Here is a 23,743-nt window from a genome sequence, read left to right on the forward strand (position 1 = left end):
CTCTCTGCTCCCTGCAACTGTAAGCCAATTTCCCTAAGTTTGCTCACCACCTCTCATGATTAATACCTAGCAATGGGAGTTAAGAGGGCAAACATTAGGATATAAAAGACTTGGGTTTCTCAAATATCAACCAGTGTTTGTTATGATTTCAGTTCTCATACACTTTGGTCTAATTTCCTATGCCTATGAGATTGAAAACCACCCCTATGTCTCTAATTTGAAAGCACGTTGCCCCAATCCTGTCCTGACCCTTAAGACATTCTTCATCATGCATAAAAATATTTATTTCTCTTTTACGTGTATGTGTTTTGCATACGTGTATGTCTGTGCACAATGTGAGTACCAGGTTCTCATGGAGGTCAAAAGAACCAGACTTCGGGACAGTTGTGAGCTGCTTTGTGGGCTCTGGGAATTGAACCCAGGTTCTCTTAACAGCTGAGACATCTCTCCAGATGCTCTGTTGTGCGTTTTAATTAAGTTATCCCACTAGATTAAAAATCAGTTACAAATGTAAAGCTCTTTTGTAATGGCTTATTTTTCCAACAGAGACAATGTCTTTTTTGTTCTATAGATATTGTTAAAGCGGGTAGTGAGGAACATGGAGCATGCTATGAAAGAGCTCGGTAGGTACTTCCCTCTAAACTTGCAACCTAACCCTCTCATCGTCAGAAGAGCAGTGGGTTTTAGAACCAAAAATCTACAAAGAAACCTACTTCTTTTTCATAAATGTTTGTTTTTATTATATGTGCATGAGTGTTTTGTCTACATGCACGCCTGTGTACCATATCCATACACTTCCACAAGAGGCAGAAAAGTGGAGTAGAATTCCCTGGACCTGGAGTTGGACAGTTGTGAGCCCCCATGTGGGTTTTGGGAACTGATCACTGGTCTTCTTCAAGAGCAGTAAGTATTTGTAACCACTGAGCCATCTCTATCCCCAAAACCATAATTCTTAGTAGTAACATGGTAAACTTAAACAACCCACAGAATTGTGCTTTCTAGTGTGTGTAATATTACTGTAAAGGTAATATAGCATATAATAAATATATTAGAATAGTATTACACTTTCATTACACTTTCTCTCAGACACAACAAAGGTTTTTAATGTGTGTTCAAGTAATCCACGTTACCACATCATGATTCTTTATATCATTTGTATCTTTATCAATTTTCGTCTCTTCCAAACCAGATATATCTTGTACCTTTCTGAGCGGCTCAAAGAATATTGCCAGAGAGAGATTCAGGATTTATGGATTGTATCAGAACCTGAGGATTTCTCTGAGGAGCACGGAAGGCTCAATGGCCACCTGGCAAGAGCATCATCTCTGAGTCATGCCAGGCTGTACTTCTGGTAGAGGACAAATCCTGAGTGGAACAAACATTCTGAAAACACAGTGCTCCACATGTTAAAACATAGTGCTCACATGTGAAGACACAGTGCTGACATGTGAAGACACAGTGCTCACTTGTGAAGACATAGTGCTGACATGTGAAGACACAGTGCTTACATGTGAAAGCACAGTACTCACGTGTGAAGACATAGTGCTGACATGGGAAGACACTGTTCACATGTGAAGACACAGTGCTCACATGTGAAGGCAGGGATTGGCAGGAAGTGGCAGGCAACAAAGAATACAGAGAACCTGAACATGTAGCTAGAGAGAGCAGTAGGGCAACTAGTCACAGGGAAGAGAAGAGGGCAAGGCCAAGGGAAAGCCCACACGTTCCATGTGAATGAGTGACGTTTACATGGGTATCTCAGAATGCAGAGAAGAGAAGTAGAAAGGTACAGATGGATGTGTCTTCTCGATTCGCCAACAGGACATGAGGAAAATAACCCAGGAAAAGTTGTAGGACTTAATCAGATACCACAGCTGAGCGTGTAGTATATAGTCAAAAGTCCTGTTTTAAATTGGACAAGAAAGTGGATCTGAACACCAGACACATGGCCCCAAGCATGCTTGCAGAACCCATGGACAGCAGGCCAGTGTAACCATTCATAGGTTATAGGGATAGGGCTTTCCATCCTTTCTCCATGGGCTTAGCATAAGTGTGGGTGTATCCAAGAAAATCCCAGAATCTGCTGGTGAGGGGTTGATGGTAGCAGGCCAGACAGGGGGATCCATGCCCCTGTGGTGAAGGTTGAACTTTGCTGACTTAGAGGAGAAGGGGTTAGCTTCTTAGCCTCACAAACACTTAAGGCTATTTTCTCATTTTATCTGAAAATATTGTATTGTTTTTCAGGCTACTTAGAGTATGATCATCCAGAAATTGCTGTCACTATGAAAACCAAGGAGGAGATTAATGTCATGCTCAATATGGCTAGAGAAATTGTCAAGAATTTCCGGACCAAAGGAATTCTACATAAAATGGAAGATACTGAAATTAGTAAGGTAAGATATTTTCAGAGTAATCATTTGGTTTTGTGACACAAGAAACTGAAAAGAATGAGAATGGAGATATTAAAAGCTTTAGACCTTTTGTGCTCTCTGAAAATGAAGTTTGTACAAACTCAGACTACAGTGTTGGAGCTTCCCAAGATTAAATGTACTCCTTATGATACTCACAAAAAGTTTCCAAAGAATATACACAAAGAAAAAGAACATAAGTGCTTCACTATAAAAATCATACTAAACAGATCAAAAATAACACAATAATTACTGGAAACTGTAAGTGTTCAGAAAAGGCAAACAGAAAAAAATGTCAAAATGGCATAAACAAATCTGTGGGGAACAAGTAAGTTGGGTGTAGATATAAAATCTTAAAGAAAACATTAAAGAAATTACCTTAACTTTAGATTAAGCTCTCCAAAGAAAAGAAAAAGATGAGCAGAATGGTTAAAACAACACCATCAAGCAACATGCTATTTATGGAAAATAAGGAAGTTGGACCTTTACCTAAAACCATGCTGAGAAAATTACTCAAAATGCATCCACAGCCTAGAAATAAAACTTAAAACCTTAATACTGAAAGAAGAAAACATAGAGCTAAAATTCCATTACCAACTAGGCTGATTTCTTGGAATTAATGCCAAGAACACATGCAAAAATAGACCAAAAAAGAAAAAAAGGAAAAAGAAAAGAAACAACATTTTTAAAACGTGTATCATATTATTACACACTAAAAAATGTGACCTGTGGAGTGAGGCTATATTTTCAATCTATACATTTAAGATATTGATATGTAGATAACTTTCCTAAAACTAATAAAACATGATTTTTCAAACAACAAAAAATTTAAAACAGATCTGAAAAGACATCCAAATGACCCAAATAAGCATGTAGAAATTTGTCTAATATCAGTGATTCCCAGGGATATGAAAGTCAAAATATATAAGACAACAAGTAGAAATGAAATCACGTTTTGTATTCAGCAGAATGAGCACACTGACTCAGGAAAACAGAAATACCACTTGTTGGTAAGCAAGTAGAAGAAACGGAATCCCTATGTGCCACTTGTCACATTATAGATGGGCACGGCCTCTCTGGGAATAATACTGAATTCTCATAGTACCTTAACATTGCCAGTTTGACTCACAGTTTTCCTGGACATACACTCAAAGGTAGGGAACTGTTTCTTTAAGAGAGATTTTTACATTTATATTCATGGAAACAATATGCACAGTATCTTCCAGATAGAGACTAACAATTATGCAATATGTGCCCTGTGTATAGAATTGAATATACTCAGTCTTAATAAAAAATAAATAAAAGTTAGCCATGGGTAGATGAACATTGAAGATAGCTAAATGACCCAGTCACAAACATGCAGTCCACATAAAACATTACAAAATGAAGAGTTCTGGAGGGGAATGGTGACAACTTCACAATATAGATATAGTTAGTACTACCATAGAGTGCTTAAAAGTATCTAACTTAGTGAAGATACACTTTATATATTTTAGCTTGGAGAAAGAGAACAGTGGGGATCTGTCTATTATACTAGATGTTTAGATGTGCTATAATAATAAAATAATGATAAATTACCCTAAAAGGGAAAAATGAATGAATAAATCATACTTGGGTTCAGTGGCAAACTGACAAACCTGAATGTAAACAGTATTCTAATGTTAAACTGATATTGAAATTTTGGTAGAAATGACAGATTACTCAAATGATTCAAAATCTATATAAAAATAACTATTAAACTATAAGATCACTGATTTAGGCTTCCCCTCTGTAGATATGTGAATATGTTTTACTACCATTGGTTAATAAATGAAGCTGCTTCAGCCTATAGCAGGTCAGAATATAATCAGGTTGGAAGAGATATATATAGAGAGAGTAGGCAGAGTCAGAGATATGCCATGTAGCTGCTGAAGGAGAAAGATGCTCATGGGAATGTGCCAGAACCATGATGGTAAGCCACTACCTCATGGTATTGCACAGATTAATAGAGATGGGTTAATTTAAAATATAAGAGCTAGCTAGCAATACACCTAAGTGATAGGCCAAGCAATGTTTCAATTAATAGTATGGGCAACCGGAAATGAATGAACAGCCTCTGCCTTCAAATCACTATAATGCTACATATTGATTTCTTATTCATTATGTGGAAACACCTTGCTAAAGCACTTATTGCAAAGCCCATATCTTCTAAGTAAAAAGTTAAGTAGATAACACCACATAGAATGTAAAATTTTGCACATTGAAATGTACTACTCACCTTGGTAAAGACAATGAGGGAAAGCTGGTCCAGTGACCAACCCAGCTACCAGCCAGGCCCACAACCAGGGCTGAGGTAGCTCTCCTCAACACCCATCTCATCTATGAACCATTGGAACTTCTGAAGGGGACAAACCTTCAGATTCAAAACAGCAGGAAATCCATGACATAGGGCAACAACAGGATAGCAAAGAGAAACCCCAATGAGAGACCATTATCGATAATGCAGCAGAAGCAAGTGGCCTTAAACAAGACCAATGACTCATGGCATTGGATACTTACAAGTAAAGATGATTGGACTAAAGGGTAAATAAACTGTGTGTGTCAATGGGCCACACTACAGCTTCCACGATGAGAATCTTCTCTTTGGTTGTTGTTGGTTGGTTGGTTTGGGTTTGGGGGTTTTGATTTTCTTTTAAATTTTGTTTTTTCTTGGGGGAAGGTTCCATGGGCAGGGGCAGATTTGAGGGGATGGGGAGTTAAGTGGGACTGGGATACATGTGTGAAATCCACGAAGAAACAATAAAAGCTAAATGTACTGAAAGTGAGATAGCAGACAGCACAGTGAAGAAGACAACATTTATAACCAAAATTACCAAGTAATGAAAGAAAGAATCCCAGAATGTGTCAGTGTCACACCCAAGGAAATAAGAGTCATTGAATAGCTTAGGGGGAACCCAACTTTGAATTTCCCACTTCTTTCCACGTCCTCCATCTGTGTGTCTTGTCTGTCCCTAACATGTTCTTAATATGTATTGAACTGCACAAAAAAACACAACATGAGAAAGGAATGAGGAATCTCTTCATCATTTTTGTCAGAGTTTGCAAGGAAAAAATTTACCTTATGACCCCTAATGACAAAAATAGCATTTAAAAGCCAGAAACAGATGTTATTGAGCTATAGCCAAGGGTTGCTTACAACCTTTACAGTGGGTGCTTTGTTTACTTTAAGGTTGTTTTCAACTTATTGACTGCTTTCAGCAAATGGTTACCATGGAATACATTATTTTGGATCAGGAACATGGAAGAATATCTAATTTAAGGATAAAGCTTAGCTTTAGATTAGATTATAAAATCTTAGATTTAGATTAGATTATAAAACTGTTTATCTTAGATTATAAAACTGGCATAGTAAAATCCAAGGCATAGTAAAGCTAGTTATGTTGTTTCTTAAAAGCAGACTAAATTTATACCAACTGAGTACGCAGGACAGATTGAGTACATTGTTTAGGTCTCAAGGCATATTATTAACTTGGATGCAAGGTGCAGCCAAAGTTTAGTTTCTGAAGGTGAGAGGTGTTTTCAGAAAAAGCTATTTCCACACAGTGTTCCCATAAAGAGAAAGGGCAGAAACTCCTACAGAAGGCCTGAATAGGAACTGAAACCGGTGCAGATATTAAAAGAATATTTGTTAATGGCTATTTTTAAGATATAGTAAAACATATCTAATAACAAAGAATACATATTATCTCTGTACTCTTTAAGAAATAGAAATTGGAGCCAGCAACCTAGGCCAGAGCAGGCCTGAAGGGGTGAGCTCCATGGGACCTGGAACAGATCCAGACCAGGGACATTTGTGGAGGCAGGACTGAGCTGGGCCAGAGCAGGCCTATAATGGCGAACTCCACAGGAGCAGGACTGAGCCAGTGACCTAGGCCGGAGCAGGCCTGAGACAGAAAACTCTGCGCGAAGGGGAGCAGATCCAGACCAGGCTCATTTATGGAAATAGGACTGAGTCAGCAACCTAGGCCAGAACAGACCTGAGACAATGAATATTATGAGGAGAGAAGGCCTGATTTTGGTCCCTCCAGGCTAGCTTACAACCATAATAATCACACAGAAATTATATTAATTAAATCACTGCCTGGCCCATTAGGTCTAGCCTCTTATTAACTAACTTTCACATCTTGATTCAACCCATTTCTAATAATCTGTATGTCACCACGAGGTCGTGGCTTACCAGGAAAGATTCAGCATATCTGATCTATGTATGTCTCAGGCAGGAGATTCATGGTCCTTCCTGTCTGTCCTGGCTAACAAATTGGATAAGAAAACAGAATCCATCCTTTTGCTGCATATAAGAAACTATAAGTGTAGCAGCATAAATGAATGCAGGCAGATTGTAAAGAATATATACAGCTTTAATGAAGAAATAAACTTACAAGACCAAGGTTCCTGTAGAGCACAGGAAGCAGAAGGGGCGCGCGGGCTCCTGCGTGCCTGATTTATAAGTAAACATTTGCCCGAGGCAAGCCCGCCCCCTAAGGGGCTGGCTTAACCCTACATATAAGAAACACACCTCAACCTCAACCACAGACATCACCTCAGAGTAAAGGGTTTGAACCTAAGAAACAAGTGGGTATAGCTACCCTAATATCTAACAGAACAGACTTTAAACTAAAATCAATCAAAAGAGGCAAAGAAAGACATTTCATATTAGTCACAGGAAAAACCCATCAAGAAGAAATCTCAATACTGAAAATCTATACCCCAAATACAAGGACACCCTCATATGTAAAAGAAATACTTATAAAGCTTATCATACATTAAACTCCACAAACTAATAGTGGGAGACTTCAACCCTCCACTCTCACCACTGGACAGGTCAGTCAGACCAAAAAAAATGAACAGAGAAATAAGGGAATTGACAGATGTTATGACTCAAATGGACTTAACAGACATCTACAGAATATTCCATTCAAACAAAAAAGAATATACCTTCTTCTCAGCACTCCATGGAACTTTCTAAAAAATTGACCATATATTCGGTAACAAAACAAACATCAACAGATACAAAAAAGTTGGAATAACCCCATAAATCTTAATGGATCACCATGACTTCAAACTAGAATTCACAGCAGCACTAATTCCAGAAAGCAGACAAACACAAGGAAATTATCCAATGCTCACCTGAATCATCAATTTGTCAAGGAAGAAATAAAGGGAGAAATTAAAGACTTCCTAAAATTCAATGAAAATGACCACACAACATACCCAAATTTATGGGACACAATGAAAGCAGTGTTAAGACGAAAGTTCGTAGCACTAAATGCCTACATAAAGAAGCTTGGAAAATCCCACACTAGTAAATTAACAAAACATTTGAAAACATTAAAACTCACCCAAGAGAACTAGATGGCAGGAAATAATCAAATTGAGACCTGAAATCAACAAAATAGAAACAAAGAAAACAACACAAAGAATAAATGAGACAAATAGTTGGTTCTTTGAGAAAATCAGCAAAATAGAAAACCTTTATTCAAACTAACCAAAAGGCAGAAAGAGAATATTCAAATTAACAAAGTCAGAAATGAAAATGGGGACATAATAACAGACACAGAAGAAATCTAGAGAATTAGTAGGTCATATTTTCGGAAACCTGTATTCCACAAAATTGGAAAACTCAAAGGAAATAGACAACTTTCTAGATAAATATCACTTACCAAAATTAAATCAAGACCAAATAAGCAAATTAAATAGACCTATAACTGCTAAAGAAATAGAAACAGTCATCAAAAGTCTCCCAACCAAAAAAGCCCAGGACCAGAGGGTTTCAGCACAGAATTCTACAAGATTTTCAAAGAACTAATACCAATACTCCTCAAATTGTTTACACAACAGAAACAGAAGGAAAATTGCCAAACCCTTTTTATGAGGCTACAATTACCCTGATCACAAACCACAGAAAGACATTACTAAGAAAGAGAACTACAGACCAATTGTACTCATGAACACTGATGCAAAATTACTTAATGAAATACTGGCAAATAAAATCCAAAAACATCATCCACTATGATCAAGTCAGCTTTATACCAGAGATGCAGAATGGTTCAACATACAAAAATCTGTCAACATATTCTACCATATAAACAAACTGAAAACTGAAAACCACATGATCATCTCAGATGCTGAAAAGACTTTCAACAAAATACAACATCCCTTTATGATAAAAGTCTTGAAGAGAACAGGGACACAAGAAACATACATAAACATAATAAAGGCAATATACAGCAAGCCAACAGCCAACATCAAACTAAATGAAAAGAAACTCCCAGAGATCTCACTGAAATCAGGAACAAGACAAGGTTGTCCATTCTCTCCATATCTATTCAATATAATTCTTGAGGTCCTAGCTAGAACAATAACACAACAAAAGACGATCAAGGTAATACAAATCAGAAAAGAAGTCAAACTCTCACTATTTGCTGATGATATCATAGTTTACATAAGCAACCCCAAAAATTCTACCAAGAAACTTCTACAATTCATAAACACTTTCAATAATGTAGCAGGATACAAGATTAACTCAAAAAAATCAGCAGCCCTCCTTACACAGATAATAAATGGGCTGAGAAGAAATCAGAGAAACATTACCCTTCACAATAGCCACAAATAGCATGAAATATCTTGGAGTACCTCTAATTAAACAAGTGGAAAATTTGTACGACAAGAACTTTAAATCTTTGAAGAAAGAAATTGAAGAAAACACCAAAAAAGTGGAAAAATCTCCCACGCTCTTAGGTAGGTAGAATTGATGTGGGAGTGATTTCTTATTAATAAAGAAACTGTTTAGACCCATTAGATAGGCCAACCCTTAGGTGGGTGGAGTAAACAGAACAGAAGGCTGAGAGAAAAAAGCTGAGTCAAGCAGTCGCCATGATTCTCCCACTCCAGACAGACACAGGTTAAGATCATTCCTGGTAAGCCAGCTAGTGAGCTACACGGATATTAGAAATGGGCTAGTCCAGGTGTGAGAGTTAGCCAAGAAAAGGCTAGATGTAATGGGCCAAGTGGTGTTTAAAAGAATATAGTTTCCGTGTAATTATTTCGGGTAAAGCTAGCCGTGGGGGCGGCCAGGTGCCAGGGACGCAGCCCCCTGCTCCAAGTACAACAGATGGTGCCCAATGTGCTAATGAACTCCACGTAAAACCTGAGAGGGCTTAAAAAGGAGAGAGAGAGAATTTAAGACAGCTTTTTGCACTTTCTGAGTTGCGTGCCGCAAAAAAATTGTCCTGACTCAGCAGCAGGAAAAAACTGGCTGTTTTAAAATGCCAGCTTTCTGGGCTGTGCCGCCATCGTGTTCTCTGTCTGGCCCCTGTGGGAGACAGAGCTTTTGAATGGAGCATTTGGAGTAAAGCTCTACGGCTTGCTTGATGGCAATGTGGACTGCTGTGTGCCTGGAACTGTGTGTGGCTCAGGGGCACCAAATGGCTCCGCTCCGCCATGCTGAACTCAGCTGGTCTCAAGCAGGAAAGACCATAATTACCATAAAAACAACGCAGTTAAAGTTTAGACTGGGCAAGAAACAGGCTGTAACTTATTATCATATTACCGCTACATGGCGCAACTTAAGTTTTTAAGAACTGCTTAACATTTTAAGAAATGCTCCTGGGTAGTACAAAAATGTTACAGATTCACAATAAAACAGATTCAGACATAAAAGACCACACTGTTGGATAAATGTACGTAGGCTTGAGAGAGAGAAAAATAATATAGAGAATAAAGTTAATGATAAAAAAAGGTGAAGTCTTTAAAGAGACAGAATACAGATAGTTATAGATTAAACGAAATAAAGAAAAATAAGCTACGTAAAAATGGAAAATTCACAGAAAATCTGGATTATGTACATTATGTTTTCTTTAAAATTTTTGACTATGAAGGAGCTAAGTACAGAGAGACATTTCATTACATGGGCTGCCAACCTAAACCAGAATGGATATAAGGGTATTACGATTTCAAAATTTGGGTCTAAGGATATGATGCTTTGGAGAGGGTCTTCTTTTGTTTTCACAGAGGACCAGACCCTATGGATTGCATCTATCCCGATATGGTATGACAGACCACGACCTCCCGAAAAGTTCCTGTGAACACCCTCAAAAAATTACTTCACTCAACTGCCAACTGAGATAAAACTGGCACACAGGTTACACCCTAAATGATCTGATTAACAGAGCCCCATTCAGCAGGAAGCAGTTTGGAGAGAAAAAACTGCACCCATGTTCCCAAAATATTGTTTATAAATGTTCTTTTACATTTAAAGGGGGATATGATATAGGTATGAATAATTTGCATTGGATTTTAAGGTCAATTTTGTTATATGTATATGCATATTTCTGCTATTGATTAAGATATTGTGATTGTGTAGTTCATTACAAAATGTAATGTATAATTAAGAAATATAGGTTAATGGATAATCATAAATAATAGTCAAGCTTGTAGTCATGTTAGTTAGATTTTCTCGATATTTAGAGATACATTTCAGTTAGTAGACATTCTTCATATCTTTTAAAGACTGCAGAATATGGCATTTTAAATGTTTTAATAACTTACGACTTTTCATGACAATGAGACACTCTGCTCCTGGCAGCACCAATCTACTTAAAGAGGAAGATGGGCATTGAAGAGGATCCTTATGGAGCTTGATAGCCATTTGGGCAAGAAACTGCTCTTGCCTGGACTAATGCATAAACTGGACACAAAGAACCCACAGAGAGAGGACTGCTAAACTTGCCAAAAGGTGAGATGGCCTTTTGGGGTTCCTGATTCATGAAAGAGTCTGCGAGACATTCTGCAGGACACAGCAGATAGTGACTGAACTGTCTTTGAAATTTCCTGCGTCATGGAAATGTCTGCTGGATACTATGGGCCTGAAGGCTGAAGATGGATGCCCCAAAGGTACAAAAGAACTTTGGGTGACTGTCCAGGAAGCGAGATGTCTCTGTCATTTCTAGAGTTTTCTTATTTCTTGTTTGCTTAGGTAATAATATATCCCTCTGGAGTCTTTGATGGAGCTAAAGAATGGATAGATAGTTATAGTTTTCCATTGTTATGATAAAAGATAAAATAGATATAAATATTGTAACTGTGATTCTTGATTAATAATTGTTTTGCTATATGTAATTTTACTATGTTAAAGTTAAAGCCTTTCTTTTTTGTTTAAATAGAAAAAGGGGAAATGATATGGGAGTGATTTCTTATTAATAAAGAAACTGTTTAGACCCATTAGATAGGCCAACCCTTAGGTGGGTGGAGTAAACAGAACAGAAGGCTGAGAGAAAAAAGCTGAGTCAAGCAGTCGCCATGATTCTCCCACTCCAGACAGACACAGGTTAAGATCATTCCTGGTAAGCCAGCTAGTGAGCTACACGGATATTAGAAATGGGCTAGTCCAGGTGTGAGAGTTAGCCGAGAAAAGGCTAGATGTAATGGACCAAGTGGTGTTTAAAAGAATATAGTTTCCGTGTAATTATTTCAGGTAAAGCTAGCCGTGGGGGTGGCCGGGTGCCGGGGACGCAGCCAGCTGCTCCAACTACAACATAGAATTAACATAGTAAAAATGGCAATCTTCCCAAAAGCAATCTACAGATTCAATACAATGTCTATCAAAATCCCAGCAAAATTCTTCACAGAGCTCGAAAGAATGGCACACAACTTCATATGGAAAAGCAAAAAAAAAAAAAAAAAAAAAAAAAAACCAGGATAGATAAAACAATCCTGTAGAATAAAGGAACTTCTGGAGGCATCACAATCCTTGACTTCAAACTCTACTACGAGCTACAGTACTGAAAACAGCCTGGTATTGGCATAAAAACAGACAGGCAGACCAATGGAACTGAATCAAGGACTCGGATATTAATCCACACACCTACAAACACCTGATTTTTGACAATAAAGCAAAAAATATTAAAGGGAAAGAAAGCATATTCAACAAATGGTGTAGTAATAACTGGATATCAACATGTAGAAGAATGAAATAGACCCATATCTATCACCATACACAAAACTCAAGTCCAAGTGGATCAAAGACCTCAACATAAAGCCAGTCACACTGAACCTCATAGAAGAGAAAGTTGGAAGTATACTTGAACACATTTACACAGGAGACCACTTCCTAAATATAACCCTAGTAGCATAGACACTGAGAAAAACAATTAATAAATGGGACCTCCTGAAACTGAAAAGCTTTTGTAAAGCAAAGGACACAGACAACAAGACAAAACGGCAGCCTACAGAATGGAAAAAGATCTTCACCAACCCCACATCAGAAGATCAGGGTCTGATCTCCAAAACATACAAAGAACTCAAGAAATTGGTCATCAAAAGAAATAATCCAATAAAAAATGGAGTACAGACCTAAACAAAGAACTTTCAACAGAGGAATCCATAATGGCTGAAAGACACTCAAGGAAATGCTCAACATCCTTAGCCATCAGAAATGCAAATCAAAACAACTCTGAGAATCCATCTTACACCTGTAAGAATGACCAAGATCAAAAACACTGATGACAGCTTATGTTGAAGAGAATGTGGGATAAAAGGAAAATTCCTGCATTGCTGGTGGGAGTAAAACCTGGTACATCCCCTTTGGATATCAGTATCGCAATTTCTCAGAAAATTAAGAAACAAACATCCTCAAGACCCAACAATACCACTTTTATGTATATATCCAAGGGATGCTCAATCATACCACAAGGACATGTGCTCAGCTATGTTCATAGCAGCATTGTTTTTCATAGCTAGAACCTGGAAACAATCTTAATGCCCCTCATGTGAAGAATGGATAAGGAAAATGTGGTACATTTACACAATAAAGTCTACACAGCAGAGAGACATAATGATATCTTGAAATTTGCAGGCAAAAGATGGAGCTAGAAAACATCATATTGAGTGAGGTAATCCAACCCAGAAAGACAATTATCATATGTACTCACTTATAAGTGATTTTTAAACTTAAAGCAAAGAAAACTAGCCTATGAATCACAATCCCAGAGAACCTAGACAACAATGAGGAAGCTAAGAGAGGCATACCTGGACCTAATCTACAAAATCTCCTGAGTAAATTTGGAGTTTGGGGACCATGGGAGAGGGTTGAAGGGAAGGGCAGAGGCAGGGAGGGGAGTAGAGAAAAATGTATAGCTCAATAAAAATCAATAGAAAAAAATAGAAATTAACTCAGGAGGTAGAGGTAGACAGATCTTGGTGAGTTCCTGGACAGTCTTGTGTACAAAAGAATTTCCAGGGCTGCAGTAACTACATAAAGAAAAAAAATTTAAAAAAAAGGAAGGAGGAAGGGAGAAGGGAAGAAACAAAGAATGAAGGAAGGAAAAAGAAAAGGAAAGAAGGAAAGGAAGAAAAGCAAAGGAAAAGAAAAATGAGCTAGCAACTGGAGCGATGGTTTGAGAGATGACTGAACTCTTTCAGAACACATATTGTTCTTGTAGGGACCCAAGCTCAGTCTCTAGTTCCCACGTCATGAACTCAGGTCAGCCTGTAACTGCAGCTCCAGGAGGCCTCACATTCTCTTCTTGCATCTGGGAACCCTCACTGGCACCAGACTAACCCACACATACGTACATAATTACAACTAAAAATAAATCTTACAAAAATAGAAACGAAGCAACTAGGGATGGAGTTCAGTGGTTGAGTGCTCGCCTACCATAAACAAAGCCCTGATTTCAATACTTAGTACTATAAATAGGTTAATTACATATATGAAAAAAAAGCTGGTAGTGCTAGGGTACGCCTATAATGGAAGCAGAGGCAGGAGGATCAGGAATTCAAGATGATCTTGGCGTAGAGATGTACTAGAGGCTTAGTTGGACTACACAAGCACTGTCATAAAGAAAAACAGAACTAAGAAAATGAAAACTAGTAATGATATATTTTCTTGTCAACTCATCCAAATTCAAAAATATAAACTAAATTTAAATACTATAGACTAAATACAAATCAGCACCTATATCAAAATGGCAAATAAAAAACTCAGCTTTGAAAACACATGCCCCGGTTCATTATCCTATGCCAAGTGGTCAACCCTAAACACACACATATATTGCTAACACCAAATGGACTCAACAGGATGATACATGATATATATGCACACGTATTATGTAGGTAGGTAGGTATATGTGTATCTAACAATAGTTGAAGATATCATGCATTTGAGAGGGAGTTGAAGAAGTTGGAGGCAGGAGAAGGAGGGGTGGAAATGATTTAAATATGGTACTTGCGTATAAAATACTTAAAAATTGCATACATGCAGAGTGTGTGTGAGTGCAAAGTGCAGATAGTCACAGCATGTCGAAGAGGGCATTAGGTCCCCAAAAGCTTCCGAGGCTGCTGTGAGTCACGTAGGTGCTGTGAACCAAACAGGCCCTCCGGAGCAGCAGGATGCACTTTTAACAGCTGCACTATCACTCCAGCCCCAGATGTCTGTCTTCTAATCCTGGCATTCCGAATCCAGAACCCGTGCTACTATGCACAATACTGTAAAAAGCCAAAAACAAAAATAATAATTATAATGTTTAAGCATTTTGAAATAAAAGCTCAAGTTGATCAGCGGGAAAGTTTATCCTATAGGAAATAGGGAGGGAGGCGAGAAGAGGGCAGTAGTGGCATTTAGACAGCCTGGCATCACAATGCTACACAGTAAATTGAACATTTTCCCTCAAGGATAATAATTTGATCCATTTGATCCAGCACCACTTATGAAAAAGGCCACTTTACTCCCCATTACACTGTCGGAGACTCTGTCTTGGGTTTAGTGACTTCATGTGTGCAAGCGTGTGTGTGTGTGTATGTGTGTGTGTAAGTTTCTGGATTCCTTCTTGCTGTATTTGCCATTGTACCAAGCCACATTATCTTGATTATGGACAGATGTTTAATAATTCTTTATATCTGATTGCATCTTTCAGTTTTCTTCTTCAAGATTTTTTTCCTAGATCTAGCACTTCATAATTTCAAATAAACAAAGATGGTGTGCTTGTATATACATGCATATATATGTGTGTGTGTATGCATATATTCATATATATGCATATATATATATATATATATATCCTATGACTATAGCACTCTACTATTGACTGTCACCTGAGTTGCTTCAGTCTGAGCTTGTATACATCATGTTGCAATCACAGGTAAACTTCAGAAATACAAATGTGTAGTGACTAAACCAGATGCAAACAGACACTAACCCAGTGTTGAGTACGCATTATTGGCACTTACAGTACCAGGGGAGGAAAGTTCATTATAGCGGAGAAGCATGGTCATAGGTGTAGGGATGGTAGCAGGAAGGAGCTGAAAGATCACTTCCTCAACCTCAAATGGAAAGCAGAGAGAGAGAAAGAATTTATGCAGGAGATGACTAGACACTCCCAAACCCCACCACTAGTGACACGCCTCTTCCAGCAGGGCCACACCTCTTACACCCTCCCCAAATAGGTTCCCAATGGAAGATCAAGTGCTCAAAGACATGAGCTTGTAAGGGACAACCAAGTGTTCAGATATGTGGCCCTATAGGGGACACTTCTCAGTCAAAGTACCACAATCCAGGATGGGAGACTCTCTCATCCTGTGTCTTGGGTCTGCAGTGTCCTCCAGAGCAGACAGCGGATAAACACAATACAGCAAAAAACAAACAAAACAAAACACTGCTGTTCTCCCCCCCCCCTTCTGCCTCCTCTTCCTCACCTTCATTCTGTATACATGAGTTTGGCTCACCTTGCTTCCTATTTCGTGCTTCTAGTTAATCATGGCCAAAAAGATTGAGGTACTTGATATGCAGTCCATCGTCCAGCCTCTCAACATTGAAGAATCCCCATACTATATCCCCTGGCTGAGTAAAGATGCTGAAACCATACAGTTTATTCAGGTAAAATTTTCACTTCCTAATAATACCTTTAATGTTTTGGCAAGTAATCATTAAAACAAGAAAAATTTAGTTGGGATGCCCACAAGTTAAAACTGTGTCATTTCCCCCTTGCTATCTACAGGATACAATCAGCATCTCTCTGAATACAGCCCAAAGTCCTAGCACAAGCTGCCTCCCACCTGCCTCTCCACATCAGCTTCCGTCTCTCCCATGTCACACACCCTTCATTCTGCTTCTGCTGAACGATTGCTGGTGCCATTTATACTACACTGCTTTCTAATTCCATTAATATGCACATCCAGTGTGACTTCCTGAAAATGTCCGCTGGTCCTAGACCTTTTTCAAGCTTTCTTTACTTGTTGTACTTCTGTAGACTGCCAGAAGTAGGCTAATTTCTCACCAGAATACCAACCACCATGCTGTCTTTAGTTTGAAGTAAGGAAATGTGCTACCATTGTTTCTAGTAGTTTCTGCAATACTATTAGTACATTACAAAACAAGTAATTTTATATCTCTTCCCCCACTATTTAGCTCATTCATCTTTTATTTTTCCTTTTCTTTCCCTTTGGTTGTTGATTCTGAGAAAGAATAGTGCTATGTAACCCAAGCTGGCTTCAAAGTCTCACCAGATGTCAGCTTCCCAGATGTCAGGACTGCAAACATGAACCATGATGTCTGGCTTCATGCATCTTTTGAATGTCTACTCCATGATTCCGCATAATGCATAGAACACACTCACTGAGTGTTTGTGGGATGGATAAATCAATAGGCCTGACTTGTTTGCATAGTATTCTTTCCAGTGCTTGTGCAGGAGAAGAAGACAAGTTACACTTCTTCCTCTTCGGTATTGACACTGGCTAGTTACATGCTGAGCGTCTTCGAGTGACTAAGATGTGAACACGACATCTAGTTCCATCTCCCTGCAACTTCTCGCCTAGATGAAACATTTTCAATCTCCCACTCCATTCTCATTTCTAGATTATTTTTCTTCATAAAATGAGCATTTCATACTAAATTTATAATATTCATGACCCTCTACATTTCTCTGCGTACCATTCATAATTCCTGTTTTCTCTTACAAATTTACAACCAACACAGCTTCTTAGATCTTAATGAATATTTACCTTAAATGTGCAAAAGTTCTATCAAAGGATAAACCAACATCCCGAATCACTTTCTTTTTTTCTTTTTCTTTTCTTTTTTTTTTTTTTAGGAAAAAGCAAAAGTTGTAACATTTGATTGTGGAAATAACATATTTGAAGAAGGTGATGAACCAGAAGGAATCTACGTAATAATTTCAGGCATGGTCAAGGTAAAGCAGAGATATTTGTGAATGTAATTGAGAATATTCAAATTGTTTTCTTAAAAAAAAAGAAAGAACTTTGCAAAATGAAGAATTATTGATTTTCTATACCATAGCTGGGATCTTTCCTTAGGAGAGCAATTAGCACACAAATGATAACTTCCAGGACAGACACAATGGCCAGCGACCTGCCACTTTTCAAGCCACGTGTCTCAATATATAAGAGGAAACAACACAAAGGGCCTCCTCTGAAGATGTAAACTTACCAGTCATGGCTCATCGTGTGTTTATAGGAATGGGAGATTCAGCCCTTTAAGATTTATACAAATTGGCCTGCAGAGGGAAGTCAGAAATCCTCACCTTGCTACAGAAAGCTCTCTGGGAAAGTCTCTGCTTGTCTTAGTGTTTCTATCCTTATGAAGAGACACCAGGACCACAGCCACTCTTACAAAGGAAAGCACTTAACGGAGGTGGCAGCTGACAGCTCAGAGGTTCAGTCCATTCTCATCACAGTGGGGAGCATGGTAGCGTGCAGGCAGACATGGTGCTGGAGGAATAACTAAGAGTCCTACAGCATGCAGGGACAGGAAGTGAATGGAATCATTTGTAGCATCCTGAGCACAGGAAACCTCAAAGCATGCCTCACAGTGACACACTTTCTCAACAAGGCCCAAGCCACACCTCCTAAGAGTGCCACTCTCTGTGAGACTATGGGAACCAATTAACGTTCTATCAAACTACCATAGTGCTTAATTTAATAGCTTGACTTCAAGAGGGAGAACCACTTCTAGTGGTTACAATGTAATGGTTAAAACTGAAGTGACGAGTTTGGGTGTTGTAAATTAACCAGCCTACGCGTTTTCCTCGTTGTTCTCTTTAACAGCTTCGAAGGTCAAAGCCGCAGCTGGAGATGGAGTGGGTACCCTCGGAGTCAGACATTAAAACTTACACTCATCATTACACAGAGTATTTACTCAGCGGGGAAATAATAGGAGAGCTCAACTGCCTGACGAGACAGCCGATGCAGTATTCTGCCACCTGCAAGACCGTCGTGGAGGTGGGAGCACCGTGCTGTTAGAGCTCATTCCATGCCTGGTATCAAATCTAGGATAATTTTAGGCCTCAAGAGCCAGTGTCTTTAAGTATAGGAATGGTAAAGGAGCATGCATTGTTTACAGATATATACACACTTTACATAATATACTATGTATTATATAATATAATATATACACACTTTACATAATACCCTAGCAAAGCGGCTTCAAAAGTGAGCCTTCCACAGTGAAAGAAGATTTTATGAATCTGAGTCAGATGAGCTGTTTCATGGTAAAATTAGGTAGAATATTTTAACTATTAATAGCATGTACAGATTGGCTAGAAGTTCGCTAACATGTATAGAGTTTAGGACTAGGTAAATTCCTACTTGAATGAAGGCTTTAATCTAGCTGTGTGAAGTTTAACTTATGAGTTCACCATAATAAAATAATTTTCGTTAAAAAGAACAAGGAAAAGAAAAGAATGTGCCATAAATTGTAGGGTAAAGAAGGGGGGGAAAGTCAGCACTAGCATGTGGTTGGAAAGCTGATCAGATTGATGAAAAGCCCTCCTCCCACCCCACACATGACAGAGGGCAAAACAGGGTTGCAGGAACTTCCACTGCCACAGAAAGAGCAATGACTTTCAACTAGAAAAGCACAGGGAAGAAGCAAAACCAGAGGTTCTTTCTAGGAACAGTTTTTCCAGGGCACATAAGGAGATAAGTCAGTGAAGCCAAGAGCAAACAGTTTGATTTATCTAGAATGTGGAGGGTTTGAAGGACAAGCGCCCTAGCTTTTCTAGCAAGTTAGTGGCATTAAGTGGAAATTCGGCGAAGGCAAGGGAATTTTAGTGAAAATGGACACCCGTGTGCAATTGCTCTCGTTTGAATAAACCAAGTATAAAGAGATGTAATGGAGACATGTGAAATTTTAATATGAGCAAAATATTGGATGTTTTTTATGATGAGTTTTAGGTGAAGAGAATTTTTAAAGAGTTCGAGTGGCCAGGAACATTAGAATCTCATCTGAAAAGTGAAGATGTTTAACTAATAGAGAGCGCATTCCACATACATTTTCGGTACAGAGTAGGGAAGACGGGGAAGGATGTGGTTAAAAAGAAGAAGCAGAATTTTAGCCGGAGTCTGTGTTTCCTGCAAAAAGGATATTTTATAAGTGAAAACGGGGCTACAAGCGCACGGTGAGAGGACGGGGAGATCTGTTATCTTATCTCCAGATTGATGCTCAAGAGCCCGTATTTTTCTGTGCACTTTAGCTTAGGTTTGGGTAGAGCCCAGAGGAACAAGCACGGTGTTGATGGGTATTGCAAACAAGTCGTATAAAGCTTGGCATTTGAAAGAGTTACAGAAAGTCGAGCTGTCAGTCACAATAGATTTAAATGTGAGCGCATATCCGTGCATTCACATACACACAAATTACCATTATCACTCGGAGGCCAGTGATCCAGGTATGGATTTTACATGGCTACATAGTTTCTCACAGCCCTATAGACCTATTTACTTGGGTTTTTTTTTTTGGTTTATTTTAGTAGGATAATCACATCTGTTCCATTTTTAAAACATCTTTAAGTAATGACAGAGCAAAATAAATACATGTGACATTCTGGGTAAGTAGGATTTGGATAAAAAAATAACACTAGCAAACTATAATGAAGCCACTGTATAACATAGCACACCCACCACAACCAAGCACAAAACCTCACACGGGGCCATGCCTTTCATCTCGATAAACAAGCAGGGATGAAGATAAGTCTGGAAGTCCTGGGAAGAGAAGTTACATTTTTAATGAAAAAAAAAAGCGTGTTAATTTTAACTGTCAATTTGACCAGTCTAGAATCACCTGGGAGGATTCTTAATAAGCAATGATCTAGAGCAGGCTGACACACGAGTGTGTCTGTAGGGGACCATGTGGGTTTTTAATCAATGGAGAAGGCCTGGCTTATTGTCAGAGGCCCTGTTCTCCAGGCTACAAACATCAAAAGGGAAGACAGAGCTGACTGAGAGCAGGCAGAGACAGACATATTCATCTCTCTGCTCTTGTCCATAGATGTGAGTGAGCAGCTGCTTGAGCTCCTGCCTGGCTTACCCAGAATGCCGGACTCTAGCTTGCAGTGGGAATCCAAATAAATCTCGACTCTAGATACTAGATACTTTCTGACAGAGTGTTTTATCACAGCAACACGAGAAACTAGGACAGCCCTTCCCCTCACCCCGTGTGTGTGTGACACTGTTCTCTAGGACAGCCCTTCCCCTCACCTGTGTGTGTGTGTGACACTGTTCTCTAGGACAGCCTTTCCCCTCACCCGTGTGTGTGTGACACTGTTCCCCTAGGACAGCCCTTCACCTAACCGTGTGTGTGTGTGTGTGAGAGAGAGAGAGAGAGAGAGAGACAGAGACAGAGACAGAGACACAGAGAGAGAGACAGACAGACAGACAGACAGAGAGACAGAGAGAGAGAGAGAGAGAGAGAGAGAGAGAGAGAGAGAAAGAGAGAGAGAGAGAGAGAGAGAGAGAGAGAGAGAGAGAGAGAGAGAGAGAGAGAGAGAGAGAGAGACCGTTCCCCTAGGACAACCCTCCACCTCACTCATGTCTCTCTTCCCTCAACTGTTCTCCAGGCACTGTGGTTTTGATGAACTGTGCAGTTGTAGTCAATTAAATGGCTGGTTGTAGTCCAGCATCCAGCTGGTGTCCCACAGGCAAAATCCCATGGAGACTCTCTACATGTCCTCAGCTGAGGGAAAATCACACTTCATAGATTGTTGAGAATGACTTAGAGATATTATTGGTAAAGAAGAGCCACCAGGTGCAGGGGCATACACCTGTAATCCCAGAAAGTGACAAAATTATCCTCCCAAATTCAAGGCTAGCCTGCTCTACATAACAAGTTCTAGGCCAGCCAGAGCCACAAAGCAAAACCTTGTTTCAAAAAATAAAAAGCAATAGAAGAAATACCACCACAGATTAAGAACATTTAAGGTTCAGTTGTCAAAAAGCAGAAACTGTTTTAAACCAGCAGCATCCAGCTTAAGGAGCAGAAATAATAGACCATGGAAGTAGAGAGCACAGGACAAGTAGCCTTCTCAGGACCTGCCCCATGGAGGCAGAGATGAGCCCCGCCTTCTCTAGGTCCGCTGTGTCGGTGCTGAGACTGAGCACTGACGCGATTCACAGAGGAGACAGTTTCGAAGTTCACTCGCCTCCATCTGACACGGTTTCAGAACATACCTAAGCTTTCAACTATCTAAATTATAACAGCCAGCCTGCAGTGACTCTCAGTGACCAAATAACAACTGAATCTCTACGATGAACCTCAGCAATCTTTCACTGCAAGCTGCCCCCTGATTTTCACAGCTGTGCCTTGGCATGCGTGTTGATTAATTAATTCATGGAATAAATGTCAATCAGAGTAAAAAAGCTTTTTAATGGATGAGATTCCATTTTTGCAGCAGGGTGAATGATCCTGACGGAGAATGTGCAGCTGTTACAAACCGGGAACAGAAAGACAATGCTGCGTTTTTTAACCTCCAGGTAGACTGTAAAGCAGCAGACTTGTCTCCGAGAGCACAGAGGGGTGGTGGCGAGAAGTGCATGGAAAGGGAAGGGAAGGTGGTCATCACGGGTACACTTCAGTTTACCAGAAGAGTATATTTTAGTGTTTAGCACCGCATGGTGAACACAGTAATCACAATGTATATGTCAAAACAGTTAAAAGAATAGCCTTGGTACAAAAACATTGTAAGCTGAAAAAGTTAAGATACGTTAATTAGCTTGATGTGCGTCTCATAGCTCTTATTTGCCAATGGAAAGGATAAAATTAAATACCTAAGGTGAGGGCTGGTGTTTAGCTTGATACAATTTCAGGACGTGCAAACATCAGTCTACACCCAGAAAGACATACAGTTTAGAAAAATAAATGATAGAGTCCTTGTTGGTTCATGAGACTTTCTAGAATTGTGGCTATGGCAGGATGACAAGTATGAGGTAATGAATGTATTTTGTGAGATTTCTGGACTGCACAAGCATCTTGATTCTTAGCTTGAATGCCACTGTATGGAGATGCAGATATTTCTTCAGCCATGGGCATGCACAAATTGTTCACTTTCCACCTTGCTTTCTGCAGACATATTTCATTCCCATCAGCCACTTGTATGAAGGTTTTGAAAAAAGATATCCTAACCTAAAACATAAAATGTGGCAAAAAATCGGGCTTGCCATTACTGCCCAAAAGATCCGGGAACACTTACCTTTTGAGGTAAGAAGTTCTTTCTGAAGTCTTCCTACCCACCCCCATCCCCAAGCAAACCAGCACAGAGATGGTGGCAGAAACTGTGAGCAAATAACAGACATGAAGCTGTGCTTCTCCATCAGGACTGGAACTACAAGATGCAGTTGAAACTCTGCAACGTCTTCATCCGGGACATCCCCAAGACCACAAAAACCGACATCTACGATGAGACTGTAACCCACGTTGTCCTAATCCACGGATCTGCAGAAGACTGCCAGTTGCGAAAAATTTACAAGGCACCTTTCCTAATTCCTGTGACATGCCACCAGGTACCCTCCCGACAATGACTTAAAATCAGGAAAACTGTCATGACAGCCAGGCTTTCCACCTTCCCATCTGCACCTTCCCTCCATCCCCACAATCGCATGCTCATCCACACCTGTGTGCACTCACACACACGCACGAGTGTTCATTGACTGCATTTGCATTCAGTGCCCTAGAGGCGAGCTTTGTCCATCCACTGTCAAAGCCAACGAAACACACCAAGGTGCAGAATTTCGGCCACAGTTACATTTTACTTCTGTGAGACCCACTAGTTTCATTCATACGTTTCAGAAGGACTGTGCCAGCAGTACTCTGGAAGGTTCTGACAAACCCCACTAACCAGAGTGGCAGATGGTTTCCTCTGGCTCAGAAAATGAACATAAAAGCGAGCACTGCCCCTTTAAACTGTTAGGAGTTCAAAAGGACAATCCGAGCCAGATGCAAAGTCAGAGAGAATCTTTGTGTGTGCGAGTGTGGGTATGCATTTGTACACAGCGGACAGAGAGTACAAGAGGCACAA

General features: G+C 39.5%; 1 protein-coding gene across 1 annotated transcript in view; it reads left to right on the forward strand.

Moving 5' to 3' along the window:
• Window positions 1–23,743, forward strand: part of Slc9c1 (solute carrier family 9 member C1) — a 76,952-nt gene that overhangs the window by 44,976 nt on the left and 8,233 nt on the right. Inside the window, exons 18-24 of the mRNA XM_075989568.1 lie at window positions 572–623; window positions 2,245–2,393; window positions 16,192–16,317; window positions 17,531–17,629; window positions 18,504–18,677; window positions 22,795–22,926; window positions 23,043–23,228. Coding sequence (XP_075845683.1) covers window positions 572–623; window positions 2,245–2,393; window positions 16,192–16,317; window positions 17,531–17,629; window positions 18,504–18,677; window positions 22,795–22,926; window positions 23,043–23,228 — 918 coding nt within the window. The remainder of the gene's footprint in view (window positions 1–571; window positions 624–2,244; window positions 2,394–16,191; window positions 16,318–17,530; window positions 17,630–18,503; window positions 18,678–22,794; window positions 22,927–23,042; window positions 23,229–23,743) is intronic.

Source organism: Microtus pennsylvanicus, chromosome 1 (assembly GCF_037038515.1).
Source record: "Microtus pennsylvanicus isolate mMicPen1 chromosome 1, mMicPen1.hap1, whole genome shotgun sequence".
Classification (NCBI taxonomy): Eukaryota; Metazoa; Chordata; class Mammalia; order Rodentia; family Cricetidae; genus Microtus; species Microtus pennsylvanicus.